Source organism: Phalacrocorax carbo, chromosome 22 (assembly GCF_963921805.1).
Source record: "Phalacrocorax carbo chromosome 22, bPhaCar2.1, whole genome shotgun sequence".
Classification (NCBI taxonomy): Eukaryota; Metazoa; Chordata; class Aves; order Suliformes; family Phalacrocoracidae; genus Phalacrocorax; species Phalacrocorax carbo.
The window spans coordinates 794363-816008 of NC_087534.1; the positions used below are offsets into that span (position 1 = coordinate 794363).

The 21646-nt window shown below is 55.5% G+C and overlaps 2 protein-coding genes across 6 annotated transcripts; both read left to right on the forward strand.

Moving 5' to 3' along the window:
- Nucleotides 1-38: 38 nt before the first annotated feature.
- SNIP1 (Smad nuclear interacting protein 1) lies at nt 39-3793 on the forward strand. The gene is made up of 4 exons (XM_064471325.1): nt 39-299; nt 376-472; nt 974-1563; nt 2224-3793. The coding sequence occupies exons 1-4, from the start codon at nt 112-114 to the stop codon at nt 2486-2488; spliced, it is 1140 nt and encodes a 379-aa protein (XP_064327395.1). The 5' UTR covers nt 39-111; the 3' UTR covers nt 2489-3793.
- A 696-nt stretch (nt 3794-4489) lies between these two features.
- On the forward strand, nt 4490-11772 carry MEAF6 (MYST/Esa1 associated factor 6). Of its 5 annotated transcripts, XR_010376024.1 has the most exons (8): nt 4490-4648; nt 4779-4894; nt 4989-5076; nt 5510-5555; nt 6225-6417; nt 9757-9814; nt 10446-10479; nt 10969-11772. XR_010376024.1 is itself a non-coding variant. In XM_064471334.1 (7 exons), the coding sequence occupies exons 1-7, from the start codon at nt 4553-4555 to the stop codon at nt 10975-10977; spliced, it is 582 nt and encodes a 193-aa protein (XP_064327404.1). In that variant the 5' UTR covers nt 4490-4552; the 3' UTR covers nt 10978-11772. The 5 variants fall into 5 exon arrangements, 4 of the variants coding, with proteins under 4 accessions (XP_064327404.1, XP_064327405.1, XP_064327403.1 ...); XM_064471334.1 differs by lacking the exon at nt 9757-9814; XM_064471335.1 differs by lacking the exons at nt 9757-9814; nt 10446-10479.
- The last annotated feature ends 9874 nt before the right edge of the window (nt 11773-21646 follow it).

The window sequence follows — 21646 nt, forward strand, 5'->3', positions numbered from 1 at the left end:
CGCCGTTGTCCCCGTCGCCTGTCCTCCGCGGCGGCGCGTCCCTGGCGGAAGCGCTTCCGGGTGGCCGCGCGCGGGCCGGAAGCGGCGAGCACTTCCCTCGGCGGCGGCGCCATGGAGGCGGCGGCCGATCGGCGGCGGGAGCGGCGGCGGCGGCGGGAGGCGACGGCGGTGGTGAAGGCCGAGAAGCGGAGCCCGCGGCGCTCCGCCTCCCGCTCGGCGCGGGGCAGCCAGTCGCCGCCGGCCGAGGAGCGGCGGAGCGCGGGCGGGCCGCGGCAGGGCGGCCGCGGCGGGAGCAGCAGGTAGGGCGGCCCGGCGGCTGCGGGCCCCGCGCCCCGCCCGGCCCGGCTGCTCACCCGTTCTCTCGCTGTTTTCAAGATCGCCCAAGAGGAGGAGCAAGTCCGGGCGGAGGAGCCGGTCCCCGCGGGGCAGGAGGAGCCGCAGCCCGCACTACGCCGCCGTGAAGGTGAAGCAGGTAAATCGCGCTGCCGGTCGCGGCGCGGCCCGGTCCTGCCCGCGGCGGCGGCTGTTCCGGCGAGGCGAGGCCCAGCCAGGTACGGCGATCCGCTGCTCGCTGGCAGCTGCTTCCTCCGAGTCCCCGCGGCGCGTCCCGTCGGGAGCGGGGGGTCCCGGGGCTCCGGCCGCTCGGGCTCTCCCGTAAGTGCTGGGCCTTCTCGTGTGAGTGCGAACCCGGCCGCTGCCACCTGCGCGGGCCGCCCCTGCGAGCCGCTTCATGTGCCCGCAGCAGCTGCTGCATCGCGCTGCTTCTTGGTCTTGCCTTATTCTGTGCAAGTTGTAGGGATCCAAATAGCTTGGGAAGGAAGTAAGTTTCTCTCATTGCGTTAGATCTGCATGAGATGCATCCGAGTACGCGCTTTCCACGTGTAGGGCTGTGATTTTCCTGAAAGCCGAGGTAGATTCACCGCTCTGTCGTTCTAATTCTGACCGCATCACTATAAGCGATTCTTTGTTGCAGGAGCGAGATGATCATTGTCGTAGAGGAAACGAGGAGCGAAAGCAGAGATATCCATCAGAACAAGAACACAGGAGAGAGAGGAGCGGTGACAGAGATAGACACAGAGACCACTCAGACAGGAGGAAGAATCCAAACGAAAGGCCTGGAGTTCGAGGCCACGAGCGAGAGAGGGATGTTCAGAACATCCGTGAGCAGCAAGCAGAGAGGGAGTTTTATAACGAGAGGAGACGGGAGCATCGGCAAAATAACGAAGGCAGTGGCATCGACCAGAATCCAGAACTCGGGCAATCTGATAACAAACCTAAAGAAAAAGCTGCTGTAAACAAAGAGAAGCCAAGCTTTGAACTGTCTGGTGCACTTCTAGAGGATACCAACACTTTCCGAGGCGTTGTCATTAAGTACAGCGAGCCCCCCGAGGCTCGGATTCCGAAGAAGCGATGGCGCCTCTATCCTTTCAAAAACGATGAGTTCCTCCCGGTCATGTACATCCACAGGCAGAGCGCTTATCTTCTGGGCAGGCACCGCAGGATCGCAGATATTCCTATTGACCATCCTTCCTGCTCAAAGCAGCATGCCGTGTTTCAGTACCGGTAAGTATTACTCTGCCTGCTGGTGAAACAGGATTATTTAGGAACTTCTGAATGAAAAGAAAAAAAGAAAAACCAAAACCCCCAGATATGCAGAGTTGAGAGGTACGAGTTTGCTGTAAGTACGTTAGAGAGAGGTGGAATTTATGGTTGGGCTGCTGCACGTCGTCCTAGCAGCAATCAAAAATATCTGTAATTTCTCTTGTTTAACCACCAGCAGCCTTTTAGTAAGACAGATAACGCAGCAGGGCTAAGCACAGAACTGTGTGTGTATCTGAACCGGAATATACTGGCAGGTGCAATTGGCAGTAAAAGTATTTTAGGGAGAGGTTTTCTTCATTTGGTCTTTCACAACAAAGTCTGCTGATCCCCTCTGAAGCAGCAGGGGTTGCCTGCTGCTGAAAACAAAGATGCTCTCTTAGGGAGCAGCCATCTGTTCCGTTGCAGGAATTACTGTTATCATGTCATCGGAAGTTTCAGGAGGTGATGCAGTCTGTCAGAACCTGCTCAGGCTGACACGGTTTCTCGTTGCTCTCCTCAGGCTTGTTCAGCTCTCTGTGAGCACTAACTGCCCCGGGACTCGTGTGTCGGAAATCCCGCCTGCTTTTGGAGTATGTTTTCTGTCTCGCTGTTGTGATTGAACCGGTGTTTTTGTCTTGCTAGGCTTGTGGAGTACACTCGTGCCGATGGTACCGTTGGCCGCAGGGTGAGGCCCTACATAATCGACCTGGGCTCTGGGAACGGCACGTTTCTAAATAACCAGCGGATTGAACCTCAGCGTTATTACGAACTAAAGGAGAAGGACGTACTGAAGTTTGGGTTCAGTAGCAGGGAATACGTTCTTCTCCATGAATCTTCAGATAAATCTGAGGCCAACACAAAGGACGATGATGACGATGATGAGAAGGAGGAAGAGTCTGACAGTTAACAGATGAGGAGGAAATTGGGGACGGGGGGCCGGGGAGAGAAAGGCTTTGCAGTTGAACATGCATTGGGATATAAACGTTGGAGCATCGCAGCACTGATGCCTCTTATTGCCTTAAAGTCCTTTTTCTGTTGCTGATCTGTTCTCTTAGTTCATTTTGGGGAACTTATGGTTATTCACCTTTGATAGTTCTGCGTATCAGGAAATATGGGGGCGGTGGGGTTCACTTCCCCCCCCGCCTGACAAGCAAAAGAGCACCTGAACGTGAAAGCTCTGATGCTGGAAATATTCAACAGATGTTGAAAGACTGTCCTCTTCTAGGAAACGATGTAAAACGCAGCTGGCATATTTAAAATTATTTTTATTCCGTGTTTTGTCACGGCCCTTTGAAAATGCTACTTAACTGAAATATTAGTTAGAAAGTAACCCGGTGCATTTTGTAACACGTCTTGTTTGGTAGAGTTTGCCAAATTCCTTTGCCTGCCGGGGTTCTAGACGGGAGAATTTTCCAGGCTCGCTACTGAAAAGGCGGCATGTTGCAAAGCCCCTCTTGCGTTTGTGTGCTTTGGGTAGTCAGTTCGCCTTGTGACAACTTTCAGGGGGGCGTTTTGCAGGAATACGCTACCTGAATTTACAAGGTGATTTGAAATAGAAGTGGAACGCTTCCTGGGGTTTTAGGTGACGATACTGTGATTTGGGGGCTGAGGTACCTGTTCCCACACTCGATGCTGAAACCGTTCCTGGGTGTTGAGTGTCAGGGTCTAAAGCTGCGACCTTTATGTCTGATACCACCTCTGCCCCAGGAATAACTCCTCCTTGCTTTTGTTTGTGTTACCGACAGATACCTTTTATGTGGTGACATGTTTTACCCAGAGTTTGCACTATTTAAGTTTTCTTTTTATAAAAAGAAGTTATACAAGTCACTTGTTTATAATAGTCTTCTCCCCTGTAAAGAAAAGCAATTCTTTGGGACGAGAAAAAACAATTCCACTCACTGAAAGTACTTGCATATTTTTGGATGTCTTCTCCCCGTTGCTTTATGGTATAAGAAATGTACATTTTTCACACTGTTTACTGATTTGCCTGGATGTTTGTTCTGTGGTCACAAGCTGATTCATACCTGCTGTGTATATACGCTGTGTATGCAAGAGTCGCATATTGTATACACAGGCTAGAGCATCTGTGGTGTAAATATGGGGCATTGGCGTAGGTTTTCAAACAGTAGGCAGAATGAATTTTGACTAGGACGATCTCCTTTATATATACTCTAGGGGTTTTTAAATAAAGAATTTGTAAATTTAGCCCTAATTACCTTTGGTTGTCGTGTTTTTGTAGCGTCCTTTTTTTATTTCCTACCTTAAGTTCCTTGAAATAGATGAATGTTCAGTACTCATTTCGGTATTACGGACACGCAATAAGTTAAAAAAAAAAAAAAAAAAGCCTGATTTGGGTACTTGGGAGGGTTTGTACCGTGCTGCTCTGCTGGGGGCCGTGCTGGGGGCCCGCGGGGTTTGCCCCGACGCAGGCAGGTCGGTGCTCGCAGATACGGAATCTCGGGGGGTCTAAGCCGGGGTTGGTGGAGTCTCACCTAGTGCAGCGCGTTCAGGCGAGTGTAATTTAGCAGAAGCTCGAAGCCAGCTGAGAAACGCTTGACTGACCCAGCCGAGGGTGCAGAGCGGGAAGGGCCTATTTTGAGCGGGCTTTTTCCGCACGCCGCGGGCGCGGAGCCGGGGGACTCGGGGCGGCGGTGGCAAGAGGGAGCCCCCGCTGCTCCCTGGGCCGTGCTGGGGCTCGGGCCCGTCCCCGCGGTGCGGCGGGAGCCTCCGGGGCCGGCTCCTGCGGGGCCTCGGGCGGGGGGCGCCGAAGGGGGCGTCAGACACCCCCCCCCGCCCCCGCGAAGCAGCTCACGGGCCGCCGGGTCGGGCCTCAGCGCCGCGGGGTGACCGGGCGGGGCGGGGCGGCGGGGCCGGGCCGGGCTCGGCGCTGCCCCCGGCGGCCCCTCCCGGCAGCGCAGCCGCCGCCGCCGCCGCGCCCCGCCCCGCCCGGCCCGCGCAGGCCGCCGCCGCCATGGCCGCGCTGCACGCCAAGGCCGGCGGCCCCCCGCAGATCCCCGACACCCGCCGGGAGCTGGCCGAGCTGGTGAAGCGCAAGCAGGAGCTGGCGGTGAGCGCCGGGGCGGCGGGGGGCGGCGGGGGGCGGCGGGGCCGGGCTGGGCGGGCGGCGGGGCCTAGGGCCGCGGGGCGGGCGCGGGGCCGGGCCGGGCCCGCTCCCAGCGCTGCGCTGTGCCCGGCAGGAGACGCTGGCCAACCTGGAGCGGCAGATCTACGCCTTCGAGGGCAGCTACCTGGAGGACACGCAGATGTACGGGAACATCATCCGCGGCTGGGACCGCTACCTCACCAACCAGAAGTGAGTCCCGGCGGCCCTGCCCGCCCTGCCCGGGCCCACCGCACAGCCTGCCCGGCCCGCCGGGCTCCCGCAATGTTGCTTCTCTCTGTTTCAGAAACTCTAACAGCAAAAACGACCGGAGGAACCGCAAGTTCAAGGAGGCTGAACGGCTCTTCAGCAAGTCCTCGGTCACCTCGGCGGCGGTGAGTGCCGGGCCGGGCCCCGCGGACATCCCTGTCCTGCTCCTCGTCCCTCGGTGCTCCCTGGTGCAGCTGGTGCCGTGGTGGTCGCCCAGGCTGCTGCAGGACCACTCTTCCACTTAAGCTCCTGCACCTGCCCTGGCTCCCCCGACCCGAGCATCTTCATCCCACCCCGCAGCCTCTTTCAGAAACCCTTTTCCTAGTGCTTGGAGAGGTGGAGGGGACCTGTGGTCAAGAACCACCCGTGCCATGCGCTTGTCACTGCCATCCATGTCTTTATCCTCTTGCTCTGCTGTGTGTGGTGGTGCTGGGTCTTAAGGTCTTTCAAGTAAAGGCCTGATGTGTCTTTCTCTGTGAGGTGATCTCTGTGTTTTTGCACATTTGAAAAGTGGTAAGTGAATTACTGCTTTCATTAACATCCCTTTCGATTTTCTAGGCGGTCAGTGCATTAGCTGGAGTTCAGGACCAGCTCATTGAGAAGCGTAAGTCGATTTTTCATTTCTCTCAGAATTTGGAAAGAACTACGCTCCTCCCCAGCATTCAGCTCTGTCTCCAGCTGCCTGGGTCCGTGCTGTACTCGCTGCTCCCCCGCAGTGCTGCCCATCCAGGGACCTGCGGCTGCTCCTCTTGGGCTGGCTCCTGAGCGCTCCCAGCACAACCTCTGGCTGCAAAAGTCAGCAAAGTGGTGCTGTGAGAAACAGAAGCAAAGCTGAGCTTCCTTTCTCGAGTAGACTTCTATGCTCAGCAAGGGTTTATTGTGCATAAAGCTTATTTAAATGGATTTGGTACTCTTTGGAGAAAGAGGTTAGAAGAGCTGAAGCAACGTGTTTCTGTTAGTGTGTTTGTCAGCTGCAAGTGGCGTGGGGAGGAGCCACTTGCATTCAGATTTTTAAAAATGTTCTTGTATTCAATACCAAACCGGTTGCAATTCTAGCATGCTCCAATTGCTGAGGAGGTAGCTTGCTGTCCTTCAGAAATACTTTTCAGGTTCTCTTTTTTACCTCCTGGTGCCGTGGGGCTCGGCGTGTCTCTGCTTCCCTGTGTACTGTTGCTGGGGGTTGCTTCTTCCACGCAGGGCTGTGCCAGGGCAGCCTTGGAGGCGAGCTGCGGGGAGGTAATCGTTGTGCTCATCTGTCTTTGTCGCGCTCTAGGGGAGCCAGGCAGTGGCACAGAAAGTGACACTTCTCCAGACTTCCACAATCAGGAGAATGAGCCCAACCAGGAGGATGCTGAAGAGCTGGATGGGTCTGTGCAGGGGGTGAAACCCCAGAAAGCTGCTTCATCTACTTCTTCTGGGAGCCACCACAGCAGCCACAAAAAACGGAAGAACAAAAATCGACACAGGTTAGTGGTACCAGCAGCCTTCTTGTCATGCCTTCTGAACGGCTAGCTGTTGTTGAATTTACTGTATTGTCTGCAAGGAACTAGTAACTTCTTAGAATAATGGGCAGCTCGGGTCCCTTGTTTTGGTGATTTCCCTGGTTTTCAGTGGTACACATCCTGTAGCGTTCATCAGGACCCCATTGCCTGCATGGTACCAAGGAGGGGAGAGCATGCAGAGGAACTCAGGCAGTCAGCACGGGGTACTCACTCCAGCTCTGGTACAGCTGTGCTTTTGACCTGGCCTTTTCAGCTCTGCTCTCTGTCCAGGAGAACAGAGCTGTCTTCCTTCCAGTAGAGGAAGATTGCAGTCCTGGCCTCCTGCGCTTGCTTCTTGGTTTCTGCAGAGCCAAGAAAGACAGGAATGTCAGGACTTGCTTTTGAAAAAGAAGGGTGAAAAAGCAAATGGGAATGTTTTGGGGGTTATGGACACTCTTCACTAAGATTTCCTCTCCAAGCCCTTTCAGTTTTCCATGTCCCAAACTGATACTCTTTTGATTATGGCATGGAAGAGTTGCTCTGTTACATTAACCTCAAAGCGTTTGTTATCAAACTGACCTGAAATTCATGTGAAACAAAGCTTTTTCTGAACTCTTTATGGCTGAATTTAGATGACCGGTTCTGCCCGTTAAGTTCCGCCCCTAAGGCGTGATGCAGCATGGTGGGCTGATGGCTCAGAAATCTGAAATAAACTCCCTGCCTTGCAGCGCTGCTCTCCATGGGCCAGCATAACCTGCTGCTTAACCGCGTCTCGGTGCCCGCAGCAGAGCTAGCCCAAGGATTCCTACAGAGTATGACAGTGCACTGTGGAGTCACACCCTCCTGGGAAAGCATCCATGGAAATCCATGCTTTTGGAAAGAGGAGACACTGCAGAACTGCCCCTCTCTGGAAGCCGTTGCTGGAACTGGCACCTAAAGATTACTAGAAGTAAAGGAGTTTTTAAAAATCAAGTGTCCTTGCTGACTTTGAGCTTGTCGGCTTTGTGTATGTGTGGGCTTTCCTCAGTAACAGACCTTCCCGAGAAATGTTTTAAAGAAAGCTGGTAAAAATGTACAGAGATTGCTGGGGGAAGGTTGGTTTGGGAGATATGGAGGTAGGTATAGTAAAATGTTTGACTTTTTCTCCTTCATTAGGTTTTGAGTCATTAGCATGTCTTTAATGCTTAGATCAGAATTTTCTTCCTACAGCAGCCTTAGTTGGGCAAACGTCCTAAAGAACTGGATGTCCCTTTGGTTCCTCATGAGCTGGGGATCCAAAGCAGCTTGAAACTCTTTTGTTTCCTGTAGACAGTTGGAAAGAAGTTCAGGAATAACAGAGGAAACTACACCCGTAAGCACGTTCAGAGAAGCGGTCTGTACCGCTGAAGTACAGCTGAAGAAAATCGCTATTTCAAACAAACTATAGAATATTCTACTAAGCGCTTACTTGGAGCGCAAACCAATGCGCTGCGGACGCAGTGGGGTGCGATGCAGAGGCTGTAAAGAGCATAAAATCTTCTGCTCTGTTACATAACCCCAGCTTTAGCCACAGGATGGGGAGGCGGCTGCCCCACTGACGGGCTGTGTTGCTTTGGGGCTCCCGCCTTCCTTCCGCGGAAGGAGCGGATGCTGGCTGCTGCTGGGGACAGAACGTAGGACAGGAGGAGCCCTGGGCTGGTCGGGTATGGCAACTGTGATCATCCTAGGAGATACGTCAGACACACCTACGTTACCGAAAGGCTTTTGCAGTTAGGAATTGACTGTTTTGTCATGCTCAGCGTGGCCAGATAGATGACGATTAAAAGAAGAAGCTAATGAAGTTTTCTGTAATAAAAACACTTAAAATTCTGAATGCCGTTACTGAGTCCCCCCTAAATTTTGGCAGAAAAGACCAAACAATTTTCAAGTCTAGCTAGGTTAAAAAAAGCAAGCAATGGAACAGTCCCAGTCTACTGGAAGTGCAGCTAAGCGCTCTAAACGCGTTGCAGCCCAGCCTGCTCTTTCGGAAGAGACATGCATGTCTGGCTCTTGAGTGTCATGGAATGGGAAAAAACCAAACCACCAAAACAAACCAAAAAGGCAAGAAAAAGAAATATCGGCATTTCTTTTTGTTCAGAAGCTCTTCCATTTGCCAGCATACGTTTGAGTTCCGCTCGCCTGCTCCCGAAGGACTGGGAAGTGTTGGGAACGGGCACCGTGAAGGTGCGCTGACTCCGCCGGATTCCCTGCTTCGTCTGCCACCGCGAGCAGTGCGGGAGGTTGGGCTCAGACTGGGCAGAGCTGGTGTGAACAGGCAGCTTAACGTAAAACAGTTAAAAACGGGATCAGATGGAAGTTACAGTGTCTTTATTGCACTCTGTTCCCTCTGAGACCGCAGGAAGGCCAGGATGATTAGTCTTCTGTGTGCTCAGCAATTTTCATGGCTAAAAAGTATTTCAGGAGAAAACAATACCGTTTCCTCTTGGAAATGCAGTGCTGAAAAGCGACTAAGTTACAGCGGATTTGATGATAAGTCCTTTCCAACAAATACTGTTGTTAGCTGTGGGGCAGAGCTGTTTCTGGAGGCAGCGCTGTGCTGCCTGCGTGACTGCCGAGGCGGGGGTGGGCATGGCACCAAACCGTAACTAGCCTTGGCCAACTGACCGTGCTCTTCTTAGCTCACTAAAGGCAGCGAGTGCGAGAGGGCGTGCGTACGGGCGCGCGGCGTGACAGTACTCGAATGCAGAGCCGGCCACGTAGTTCTGTGCCGTCTCCGCCTCTGCCCGAACAAGCTTCGCGTCGCCGCAGTACCGGCGACAACGCCGCCGCTTTCTGACCACCGGCTCGTTCGGTTTTGCAAGCGGATCGGTTCTCCTCTCTGCCCGTGAGCTAGTGCGCGCTCGCGTGTCCGATAGCTTCCTTCTCCGGCGCCTGGAAGTCCCTCCACAAAACCACTCTGCCTCTGTTCTGACACCTCTGTTTCCCAGAAATCCGGTTGGGGAGGGGGACTCTGGATTGCCCAGTCTGGAGTGCTTTTTGTGCCCAGTTCTGGTTAAGGTATCTTAAAAACTTTATGGCATTTGAACACTGGCTTTATTATTTTTTTACTTTATTTTTGAGTAATCTTGCTAGGGTGGCTAATCAACTAATTTATTTAATTCATTAGTATATTAATTTCTATTGCTTTCTTCCTTTCAAATGCTGCCCCTCAGCCCGTCTGGCATGTTTGATTATGACTTTGAGTAAGTTTGACTTGAATTAGTACTTGTGCTGTGTTGTTAGTGTGTAGACACCAATGTGCCTTTTGAGACCTTTCTAACCCATAGTTTATCTGTTTAATTGTAGGTATGTATATTAGGTTAGGCTGGGAAGTTTTTTTTAAAAACAGAAAAGCGTGATGGAGGTAACATTTTATTTAATAACTTCAGCAAAATTAAATTAACTTCACTCTTCTTTACCTTTCTATTTCATTTTTAAATAGAAGAACTTTTTAACTTAAAAACTTAGTTTAAAAACTGTTTCTTCTGGCTTTGCTTCTTAAGGAGATTAGTGTAGACTTGGATATTTCCTCCTGGAAAAATGTAATAAACTCAGTACCTTTGACTCGTATAACCCCGTCATCTTAAACTCCTATCTGTATTCCAAGTAAATAACCGTTACCACTATGTCTGAATAATTACCCGTGGCATAGTTACGCATCTAACAAATTAACATAGAGCATGCGTATTTAACCTTGTTTCTTCATGCTGCATAACTTCCCTGTGATTTTTATTACGAACCTTTATTAACTCTTTTTTTGAGTGGACAGAATATGCATTTTGGCAAATAATACAGAATCCACTCTCCGTCTCTTTGCTGCTCTCTTGTCCAGTAACACTGGGACAGTGATGTGGCTCAGCCGAATTGAGAATGTGGATTGAATTAACCAAATAGTCTTTGTTGTAGCCTGTGCCATATGCAGTAGCTGGTTCTTTGAACTCTAGTCTTGGTTTAATGTATTGAAATGGACATTTCTCTTATCTTTCCAACCACAGGATTGATCTCAAGTTAAACAAAAAGCCAAGAGCCGTAAGTATCAGTGCTCTGTCATTGTTTTCATTGCTCATCTGTAGACTTGAGTGGCTCACTGACTCCTACTCTTAAAAAGCCTCCTTCTGCTGTAATTTAAGATCTTATTTTCATGGTTGAGGAATATCATGGTATGAAGTGAGCATTGTCTTGTGGATTTAACAGTAAATAAGCCCAGGCGGGCTTGTCGTGAAGCCAGGTCACAGTCACGTCCTATGCACTTTTTATGAAAAAAGCTGTTCTGCGTCCTATTATCTTGTCATGATCTGGAACATTAAAAGCAAATGGTTTGAGTCGGCGCGTTCCTGAACGCAGGTTTTGAAGGGTCCTGTCTTTTGAATGTTTTGCTACAAAAAAAAAAGAAACCTCTTTTCTGTTTTGCCTGCGACTAACGGTATGTAGAAATGAGAGAAGACTGAGAATCCCAGCTCTGCAGCAGAACTGAAGGTAGAGAGGTCTTAATGTGCCTGTCTTTTCCTTTCTCTGCAGGACTACTAGACTCATCAGTGCTGATGCTTCTGGGATTTAGGTCTACGTGAATCCCCACTGAGAAAAATGCCAGTCGACTGAATGAGCCTGATGGCAGCTCTCTGGCCCGGTGTCTGCAGATGGGAGTGGCTCACTCTAAAGAACTTAGATGGGGGGAGAAAATCTCGGACCATGTACTTCGCATCATTTTTAAATCACCTGCGTTGCAGGAAGACTAAGGTGTAGTAGTAGTGGTAGTCCTGAATTCCTGACTATTCTGTGCTTCCACCGCAGTCGGGAACTTCCTAAAATTGGCTGATCTTGCTGCTGCCAGCCCTGTCATCTGCAAACCCACGGAGAGGTATTTCTTTTTCCACTGGAACTGGGGTATGACTCAGTATGTCCCATCCGTGTTGTAAGACTTAGATTACTTTTGTTGCTGATACTTAGCTCTGTAGGTTTGTTTTCGTTTTGGTTTTTTGTTGGCTTTATTTTGTTTTGGTTTGTCTTTTTAAACCAAAGTGTATAGTTAACAAATTGACTTTTGGTTTCTTTGTTTTAATTCATGTAGAGTGGAAGGTTCTTCACTTTGTGGAACAGCTCGTTTTGATTCTTATTCAAGCAGGGAAGAAGGGGGTTAACCCTTTCCCCTGACTTAATTTTAAACACCATCCCCAAAAAATTACACAGTGCTTTTAGATGCCGGGAAGGCTGGAGCTCAAAGCCATCTTGCTCTTTGCTGTCTTTGAGGTTGGGTGGATTCTCTTTTTAATACAAACTTCTGTCATTTGTACATAAACAATAAAAGTTACATGTTTGTCTCTCTTCTCGTGTTTTGTTCAGTCCAAAATTTGACTCCTAGTTCTTTTTATTCCCCATCTGCTTTATGAGGGCTTTGCTGGAATTCCTCCACTTTCACATGGTAGCTGTTCCTTGTCTCGTGACCCTCAGGAGGTTTCCTTTGTGCTTGCTTTCCTCCGGTACACGTAACACCGAGTACATGAAAGGGTTGCCAGGCACTAATCTCCAGCTGCGTTCGACTAATCCCGCTTCAAGGTAGGACTTGGATGTAAGTCAGTTCTTGCTGATACTGGCAGAGCGCTGGCAGGTAAGGGACGAGCCGTCTGGATTGCTACTGGAAGAGTACACAGAGGGGTGAGTGTTGGGTGCTTTTCACAGTAGCCAGGTCAAGATACCAATGCTGATGTCAAAATAGGCATCGCTTTTCTCAAGGCGGTAAATTGCCTTTGTTACCAGTGCTGTAGTGCATTTGTGTCTGCTTAAACGTTGCCGAGGGGGAGAGCGCCATGGGAGAGGTGGTGTCCCTTACCGCCCCCCCGTACCGGCACGTGCACTAGGGACAGCTCGGCGCGCGCCCCGTTCTGCTACACCCCGATCCCCGGTGTCGGCGGGGCTTTTTCAGCTCCCTCCGGGCACCCCGGGCAGGGCAGGGCGGTACCTGGGAGCGAAGGCAGGCGTATAGGAGCGAAGTTCTCCCTTGGTCTGTCTGGTTCAGGGATCAAGGCAGCTCCGCGCTCGCTCACGGTGGGAGGGGGCTCATCCTGCAGCAGAGCGAGCGGCTGATGCTCTGCTGTCGGGGGCCAACGGCTGCTTATCTGCAGGGGGGGGTCGGGATGTCACGGCTTGATGGGAGAGCTGCAACGCTGCCCTACTTTTTTAAGTTACAGAGGTTAAATACAGGGGGGTGGAACATCTAGAAAACAGCATAAACTCCTAAAAGGCCTCGCTATTCCATAGTTCTGGAAAAAAGTCTCAGTTGATGGTTTTTGATTACTTGGCCTTGGTACAAAAGCGGCTTTTCTTCTACTACTGCTCCTGTTCCAACGCAAGGAGTGTGAAAGCGCCTGAACTTCAGAGGGTAAAAATCTTTGCTGCACCTCTTTGACCTCGAGGAAAGCTGCTGTACCTTTTTGGCCAGAGAAATAGCAAAGAGCGCGTGTAGCGCGGAGTCCTGTGCGCACAGGCGCTCTTTTGTGGCACCGCATCGATGGGCTCCGCTTCCCCGGCGATAGGCGTTAGGGGAGCTGCGGGGACAAGGGGAGAAACGCAACCTTGCCAGCCTCCGGCAGTGTCTGTCACTAAAGGCGAGGGACAGCCTGTTCTGGTGCGGAGAGCGTCTGATGGCAGCAGCGCCGGGCAGCCAGCGCGTTGATCGGGGCAGAAAGCTAAATGGCAACCGCTTGGTTCGCAGCTCAAGGCCCCCCGTTGTGCTGGTACGCGGCTGTTCCCTCCCAGGTCCTGCGGACGGGCAGCAGCCCTTCGGCTGCCGCAAGACCGGCGAGGTTCAGAGGCGCCGTGGCGGGTGCGGCCCCGGCAGAGGGAACCGGTCCTTGTCCCAGCGCAAGGACCGACGGCCGCGGCTCTGCAGCACCAGCCTCCCTGCGGTGCTTCTGTAAGTAGTGGGAGGACAGAGAGCGGGGTCGCGGGTCCCTGTGGGGACATACACTCCATCACCTACAAGAGTGTCGTGAGATGGATGCTGGAGTCTGGCTCTGGCAGTTTTGCCTAAACTGTCTATTTTATTTCTGAAGCCGTCTATTTTCATTCCTAAAGAGCCTGAGTGACTAAAGATCCCCAGGCGAGCCAGCACCTGGCCTTGGACGTGGGAGTCAGAGCTGCACAGGTTGTTACCTGACTGGTAATGAAAGCTAAAAGTGGTAGTTAAAAATAAACCAGCAGTCCTTTGCTTGCAGAAGATGAATCCTGAGCAGCGCAAATGAGGGTTGGCAGAGCAGCAGCTGTCCTTATGGCCACCAAAGGCAGAGCAGGAGAAAAACTAATCCCCTGCATAGCCTCGTCACCAAGAGGATTAGGCAGGAGTTTAATCGAGCCCAAATAAGCAGCCGAGAGCAGCCACCAGGCAAGGAGGGGCAGCAGCCGCGTTGGGGAGGGGTCCGTGCGTGGTGCAGTGCCCGGTAAGGGGAGCAGAGCCGGGGAGGGGGAGCAGGGGTCCCTGCTGAGCACGTGTCCTGGGTGCTGGGCTCTGGCCCAGCAGTGCTCGCCCTCCCTTTCGGCAGCCTGGCACGCAGCAGGCCGGGCTGGACACCAGCGTGCGGCGGCCACCGTGTGTCCCTTGGTGTGCAGAGCGTGGCGGGTGACTGAGGCAAGGGCTCCGGGGGGCACGGTCACCCCTCGCTCTCCTGTCTGCAGCGTCCCCCATGGGCAGGCAGCGTGGCCTGCTGGGGGCCAGGTGGAGGCAGCTCCTGCACGCCGGGTGCTGGTGGCTCCTGTCACTCTCTGGGACGATGCTCCAGGGGCTGCGGTGGCTCTGGATGCTGGCGTGGGTCAGTATGGCGGGGCCCCTTCCTCAGAGCCCTTCACACACCTGTGTCGGCTCCAAATGTGACACATGGCCAGAACTGGGGGGCTGTGGGTCGGTGCAGCCAGGGCCTCTGGGGGGTGGGGGACCCCCACCCCATCCAGCAGCATGGCTGAGGGATTGGGACCCTCGTCCCTGGGGTTTGGCTCTCGGCACAAGACACTGTATGGCTCTACCCACCAAGAGCCGTAGGGACTTTGCTCCGGGGCCCATTTGAGCCCACTACTCTCACTGTGCGGCTGCTGTCCTCTCCCCCAGTACCTGCTGATCTGCTACAAGAGCTGCTGGGATGGTGCCTTCCAGCTCACGGAGGAGGTAACTACCCCAGTGTGCCCCCACACCGCAGTGGGGGTCCATGGAGACCTCCGCCCCCCCCCACCCCTGGACACCGGTGGCATGGTCTGTTGGTGGCCCTGCACTGCCAGCGGGGCTGTAGGGAGCCCGGGCATGGCACGGCAGGGATCCCGGGTCAGGGTCGGGGCCGGGGCCACCCAAGCTCGGCCGCCTGTGTGTCAGGCTGTGGTGGCATTTCAGTTCAGCACAGCACTGCGGTTGAGGCTGGAAAGCAGCTGCGAGGGGAGCGAGGAGGAGGATGGGGGCTCCACGTCTGCGCTGGAGTCCGGCAGGTGGGTCTCCACTGCAGGCAGGTGGGGGTGGGAGGTGTCCCTGGTGCAGAGGCCAGGCAGGGCGGGTGCCGTGGGGCGCTGGCGGGAGCAGAGCTGTGGCGCCAGGGCAGCGGCGGAGCAGCAGCGAGGGGGTGCCAGCAAGGCCGTGCTGCAGAGGCTGGAGGCGCTGGAGGCTGACGTCCACTTCCTCTGCACCGAGCTGGGTGCCGAGAAACTGCTGTGGAGCAGCCGGTTCCTGGAGCTGCTGCAGGAGCAGCAAGGCCTGCGCCAGCGGGTGAGTCCCCCGTGCGACACCCCCCAGCCCCCCTCCAAGCCCTCTCGGTCCCCGCTGGACCCTGGATGCTCATCCCCTGTCCCAGCTGCAGGAACGCCCACGGTGGTGGGACAGCAGCAACAGCCCCGAGCTGCCGGGGGAAGCTGAGGACCAAAGTGCCAGTGGCAGTGAGGGACAGAGCCCGGCAGGTAGCTGCTGGGGAACGTGGGGTGATGGGGAGCCAGTGGTCAGGGAGGGGGGACCTGTCACCTGCAGGTCCTGGGATGGGGCAGCATGCTGAGTTCTGCCAGCGAGCAGCATGGGGAACCCAGCTTCCACCTGGGCACTGGGCTTCCCTGGTGAGTACCTGCGAGGGGAGGCTGCTGGGGAAGGGTCGGGGTGCTGGCTGCCCAACCCTGGGGGCAGGTGGTCCAGCCCCAGCTGGACCTGGCAGGAAGAAGTGGCAGCAATGTGGGGGCTCTGCAGGGGCAGCTCCTGGCCCCAGGCCTGCATGGCGCGGCTGCCCAGGGTCTGCTGCTACCCCAGTGCCGGGCTGTGGCCCCTGCGTGGCTCCCAGTCCTCTGTACCGGTGGCCAGTCACCACCAGGAGCCTGGCTAGCAGCTCCCGCACCCAGCAGAGCTCCAGCCGTTGCTTCTCTCACCTTTTTGCTCTGTTAAAGGACACCGGTGGATGGAGCCGTCCTGGCAGCCAGCCCCATGCACAGGCAGCCTTTTGGGGCCCACAGCTCCATGACAGGCAGAAAAATGTAAGTGAAGGTGTAAGCAGGGTGTTGGTGAGACGGGAAGGAGGCACATGTCCTTCCCTGCCCAGGCACCGCAGGACACGGGCCATGACAACACCGTCGTGGCTGTGGTCTCGTGTCCCTGTATGTGCCGCCATGCCTCAGTGCCAGCGGGGCCCTGCCCCGTCCTGCCCGTTCAGCAGCGCTGCAGCCATTTCCCAGAAGCGGGAACCTGGGAGCAGCTCTAGGCAAGCCGCTGCCTCCCGCACTGCCCAGGGCAGCTCACCGCTGCCCCGGGCCTGGGGCCGCCCTGCGCCCTGGGCACGCCGTCTCTGGTGGAGCCCGGCCAGGAGCATCTTCCTCATCCCTTGCAACGTGTTGGAAGCGTCCAGGAGCAAGGTCACCACTGGCTCCCAGTCACCTTGCACAAGCTGGAGACACTGGAGCCACAGATGCATTGCAAAACCCAGTGCTGCCCCATTTACTTCCTTGTTGGCCAGATAAACCCCCTCCGTCAGCTGCTCTGCGCACATGTTGCAACTCTCAGCCAGCTCCTTGCGACAGCACTCGGGGGGAACCGGCTCCGCTGGAGGGGCCAAGGGGCTCTCATCCCCAGAGACTGGCTCAGCCGGGGTGCTGTGCCGCAGGAGCGCCAGCCCCGAGTGCAGCAGGCTCTGCGCTGCACCGGCCGCACCCGAGGAAACCCACCTCTGCCCCCTCCGAAGTGCCATGTTGGGTCAGTCAGGCCCCCCCCAGCCCAGCCAAGGGAGAAGCAGCAGCCGGGCGGGCTGGAGGAGGGCGCTGAGCCTCCCACCCCCAGGAGGGCAGATCTGGCACGGCCACTGGCCCCACGGGTGGCAGGATCGGCCCCAAGCTCCCACACACAGCACAGGGGTGAAGGGTCCTGCCGCAGGGGGTGCGTGCTGATCCCACCCTGCCACGGGCTACCTGCCACTGCCCTGCTGCCGTAAAATAGAGACAGCCGCTTCCCGCTCGCTTGCGTTTGCTTGGTCTTTCCCCTGCACAGGCTGCGACAGCTGTGCCACCACCGCGCTGCGAAGACCCCAGTCCTGCAGTTCTCTGGGGAGGGGGTGCCAAGACAAGCTCCTGCTGAAGCAGAGAGGGGTCGGGTCCCCACCCCACGGCAGCCGAGGGCCTGGCCCAGAGCAGCGAGTGCCGCAGAGGTGATTCAGTCAGGGAAGTGCTCACTGCAGATGGGGCTGTGCTGTGAGGGGAGCATGTGGCAGCAGCGCTAAGCGCCTGGGAGATAATCCTGCCTTGCGAGAAGGCTATGCAAACTAGCTGCTCCTTGCCAAGCGATGGGCAAACTCCTTTCATCGCTGCTCCCACTGCTCAAAACATGCCTGGCCAGCGCTGTGTGCACAGCCCTTCCCCGCAGGCCCTGGCGCTGCCCTGCCTGCCACCGTCGGCTGCCTGCACCCCACAAGTGTCTGGCACTCAACTCCCGACAAGTGCCAGGTAAAGGGGGGGGATGAAGCTACTTGCTGGCAATGGCCCTTCGCAGAATCTGCAGCTGCTCCTGAGGCAAGGCAGCCACTAATACGGGGGGACCTGCCCTCTGCCACAGGCAGCACGAGGCTCCTGCTGTCACTGCCCGCACGACCCACAGGCGCAGCTCACCGGGGGGCCTGGTGATGCCACCAGCCTGTGCATGAGCCAGGGAACAAACCGCTAAACAAATTTACACCCGTTACTGGCTCCCTGCTTCGCACCACACAGGCAGGTGTCTTCCTCTGGGACAGACCAGAGGAAACTCTAGTTCGTCCTCTTCTCTCCAGCTGGTGCTCACCCTGGGCTGCTGTTTTCACTTGGGTGAGCATAAACAGCCCCCTCCCATGGCACATGGCTGTGGGTCAGCCAGTGACCCTGTTCCTCATGGTCCTGCAGCCCTGAGAACTGGCCTCCGGCAGCTCTTCCGCAAGGCTTTTACGGGAATGCTTCCATCCCGGCTTTATTGCCAACACGAGGCAGATTTGTCCCACACTGCTTGGGAATTAACCCTGCAATGCTGCGGTGCAGCTGCCACGACTCTGGGCCTGCTGCCGTCCCCGGGGCCCTGGAGAGCACATGGAAACCACCTCCACATCCCCGACTGCAGCCTCAGGGAGCTCCAGCCTGACCGCCCCAGGGAGCCGGCCCGGGGCAGGGACTGGGGACAGGCTCCTGCAGCAGGCAGGTATCATTCCTCCCAACGTGCCCATGCAACACCCCGCACTGTCAGGGAACTGATGCAATGCAAACAACAGCAGCCTGACTCATCCTGCACTGACCTGGCTCCCGCACAGGGTTTGAGGTGGGAAAGCCCCACGCTTCTTAGAAATACCAAAATAAATCAGATCCTGTGAATGAGCCACTCCTGCTGCAGCAAAACCCCAGCCCCAAATTGGCCATCCCCTCTCCCACAGAAATCACAGCAGCATCCACGCAGACACCTCAGGAGCACCAGCGGTGTCAGACAGCAGCAAGACAGCGCTGTGACAAGGTCCCAGCCCTGCTGCACCAGCAGCTCAGCTCCCCAGAGGCAAGCCGCGGGGCTGCGCTGGAAAGCCCCTGCCAGCCCCACTCTGCCAGCGGCTCTGCCACGGGCAGGGTTCAGGAGGTGGAAGGTGAAATCACGCAGCATTAGCTACATTCACCAGCATTCGCTGGCCACCAGAGCAGCCCCTGTTGCAGCGCTCCCCACGCCTCCGAGTGAGGCAACAGCTGCCTCGCGGGCCATGGAAACCTTTCCTCCCCCCTCCAGCCAACGCGCCATGCAAATCCTCCTGACCTATTGCTCAACCAGATGCTGTGTGAACTCCAAAACATTTGTGCAACGCGGGCCTTTGGGGTGCAGGGGAGACACACTGGGCAGGTCAGGGCTGCTCTCGCTCGTGGCCCGTGGCTTTGCCAGCAGGGCTGAGCTGGCTGCTGCCACCCCAGCCGCTGCGGTAAGGGGTTTAGCTTTGCTCGGGGCAGTCCGCTCAAGGAGAAAGCGAGACGGCAAGAAAACGCTTCAGCTGCCCTCGTGCAACTCCTTAAGGGAAAACTTTCCAAGGGCAAACCCTGGCCTTAGGGAGCACAGGGGTCTTCAGGGCCTAAACCCCAGGGAACGGAGGAAGGCTGGTGACAGGCAAACTGAAAAATGCATGGCTGGAGGGTGAGCACTGCAGGGACCTGCACGGGCAGCACGCTGCCCTCCCCAGCGCACCGCCAGCCTCCCCGCCTCCGCCTGCCTTCCTTCCCTCTGGCAGGACTCAGACCCTCTCCAGCTGTTGCACCTTTCTGTTTACTTTGGTGAAACATTTATTCTGTGAAGTTACTCACTTCCTGCATTTCTTACACCAAGATTGTACCCAAACTGCCTCTGAAACACGCAGTGCAGAGCTGCTGCTGTGCTTGGGACACCTCTTCCTCTTCCTATCTGCAGGGAGAGGAACAGCCCTGCAGCCTCAGGGCTGGGTGAAAAGAGCAGTGGTTTGATGCTGAACCTGCTTCCTTGTAAGGTGGCCTGTCCCGGGCAGGTGGCACCGCCGCAGCCCCCACGTGATGCCACACATGCCTGTGCTTCCATTACAGAGCAGCCCCTTTCCCACGGCCCATACAGGAGCCCTGGGTCAGATTCCTGCCTCTGGAAACGCCTTAAAAACATTAAGAGTTGAGCTAGCCACATCCTGGAAATCCCCTGATGGGAGGGAACCAGATGGGTTCAAGCAAAAGTTAAACAAGCAAGGAGGGCACAAGGCAGCTGGCACAGGGGAGAGGCGAGCAAGCCCTGGGGAGCGGGCTGGTGACCTGCAGACCCCGCTGGGCTGGGAGCAGGGGGCTGCCTCCTCCACCCAGGGCCCTTCCTGGGTCACCGCCCAGCACAGGGGAAGGAGAGATGAGAATCCAGCATTCCCCACCCTGACCTCTGCCACAGCACAGCTTTCCATTTCTTCCCTCTTTTGAGTACTGGTTCAAAACAAAACAAAGTCAAGATATCCTGCAGCGCTGACATCTGAAGGAGGGCTCTTCCCCTGTCTGCTTGTCTTTTTGTCATGCAGTGGATGCTATTTACTACCTTTTCCATCTATTTCTAGCACAACTAGGAAGGCAAGGAGGAGGCTGTCCTCCTCTACCCCCAAAACACATCAGTGGACCCCTCATTCCTCTTTGCAAGCACCCCCGCTCAGCCTCCTCGCTTTCACACCGAGTTTTTCCTACCCCAACCTTGGGCTTTTGAGGACAGAGGGCCAGCGACCCCCTCCTGCTGAGGGCAGGCACCGGGCTCGAGGAGGAAACACCACAGATGACAAGTGAGAATGACTTGACCACTGCTGGAGGGTGAAGGATGGCACGCTTGGTTTAGGAGGAGCGAGCTAGCGATGGATGGGCTCACCAGACTTGTTCTGCGGCACCCCGCTGTCCAACAGGAACAGCCTTGGGTCATCTCAGCAATTCCCCTTTTTCTTTCCCATGGTTGTGCCCTGATGCTTTTCAGGAGCCTTCTGCACCCCGTTCTCCAGCTCAGCCTGGGCGCTGGCCCTTTCAAGGGGAACAGCAGCAATTCCTCACCCTGTTGGGGCAGGAAAGGCCGCTCAGAGGATCCAGCCTCCTGCTGGGCTCGGCACGAGGCTTGACCAGCAGCGCAAGGCTGACAGGATGAAGGCAGGGCAACCCCGCTGAAGTTAAGGAAACTTTCGACACTGTGCCTGCGCGTGACCTCCTTAAACTCAGTAAGCTGACAAGAAGAGCTAACCTATTTTAGAAGGATAAGAAACACAATGCAAATGGCACAGCAGTCATGACAGGTCCTCCCCGCCGATGTGCCCCGAGGAAGCGGTAAGCCACAGGATGAGTCTTGAAAATTCCACAATAACAGCACAGCGAGAGCCTGCCCGAGCGCAGCAGCCCGCGGTGTGCGGGTAGGCAGCTCCTCTGACTCAGTGCGGACAAGTGTGCGGGGGGAAAAGAAAAAAGTGCTCAGCAGCGGCAGTTCCAATGAGCATTTCCCTCGTTTCCCGCGCTCCCGAGCAGCGCGGCGAACGGGCCCACCGCGTGCGGTGCGCACAAGAAAGCGGTCCTTAAACCCACAGGATGCTGCAGGGGCAGGAGGCGCAGGTTCACCCACACAGAAGCCTTGTGTGAGAGAATTCAGAGGAACTGTGGCTGGGTTTCCTGGGTGGCAGCAGCGGTTTCTGGGAGTAGTTTTGACCAGATTTGTTGCTGGGGTCTGACCCTCCCGGGTTGCTCTGTGCGCCACACCAGGACTGTCACTGCAATAGAAAAGTTACCATCGTAACCAAACTAAGTCGCCACCAGCTCTTCCCTTCCTGGTTATCGTAGTGAGCGCCTGCGCTTCCACGCCGATTCCTTCGGTTGTGTCAGTCCAGCTTTAAAAGAAATAACCATTTCCCCCCACATCTACACATCCTGCAAAACCAAAATTACCTATTAGGGTATTTTACTGGAGTATCAGCCTTAAAATCCTGCAGCATATTTCAACTACAGACCCTGCTACAAAGAGCAGGAAAGCCTTCACCTGGTTGAAAGGCCTGATCGGACCCGACGCAGCACTTAATCCCCCCAGCCACCGTACAGGTACAGAGCCGCGCAAGCTTACCGCCGCTTCAGGAGACACCCTCAGAGGGTGTCCTCTCCCACAGCCAGTAAATGACCCTTCAGAGTGCGAGGTTCAGATTTGCTCTCCGGAACACAGCACTGTCTCCAGGAGCACCTGCTCTCCTTGTTTTTG

What these genes read in the sequence shown, in the direction of transcription:
- SNIP1 (XM_064471325.1), top strand. Translation starts at nt 112, where the DNA reads ATGGAGGCGGCGGCCGATCGGCGGCGGGAGCGGCGGCGGCGGCGGGAG. An exon ending in GGCCGCGGCGGGAGCAGCAG is followed by an intron (nt 300 to 375) that starts GTAGGGCGGCCC and finishes GCTGTTTTCAAG; the next exon opens with ATCGCCCAAGAGGAGGAGCA. An exon ending in CCGCCGTGAAGGTGAAGCAG is followed by an intron (nt 473 to 973) that starts GTAAATCGCGCT and finishes TCTTTGTTGCAG; the next exon opens with GAGCGAGATGATCATTGTCG.
- MEAF6 (XM_064471333.1), top strand. Translation starts at nt 4,553, where the DNA reads ATGGCCGCGCTGCACGCCAAGGCCGGCGGCCCCCCGCAGATCCCCGAC. An exon ending in AGCGCAAGCAGGAGCTGGCG is followed by an intron (nt 4,649 to 4,778) that starts GTGAGCGCCGGG and finishes TGTGCCCGGCAG; the next exon opens with GAGACGCTGGCCAACCTGGA. An exon ending in CCTCGGTCACCTCGGCGGCG is followed by an intron (nt 5,077 to 5,509) that starts GTGAGTGCCGGG and finishes TCGATTTTCTAG; the next exon opens with GCGGTCAGTGCATTAGCTGG.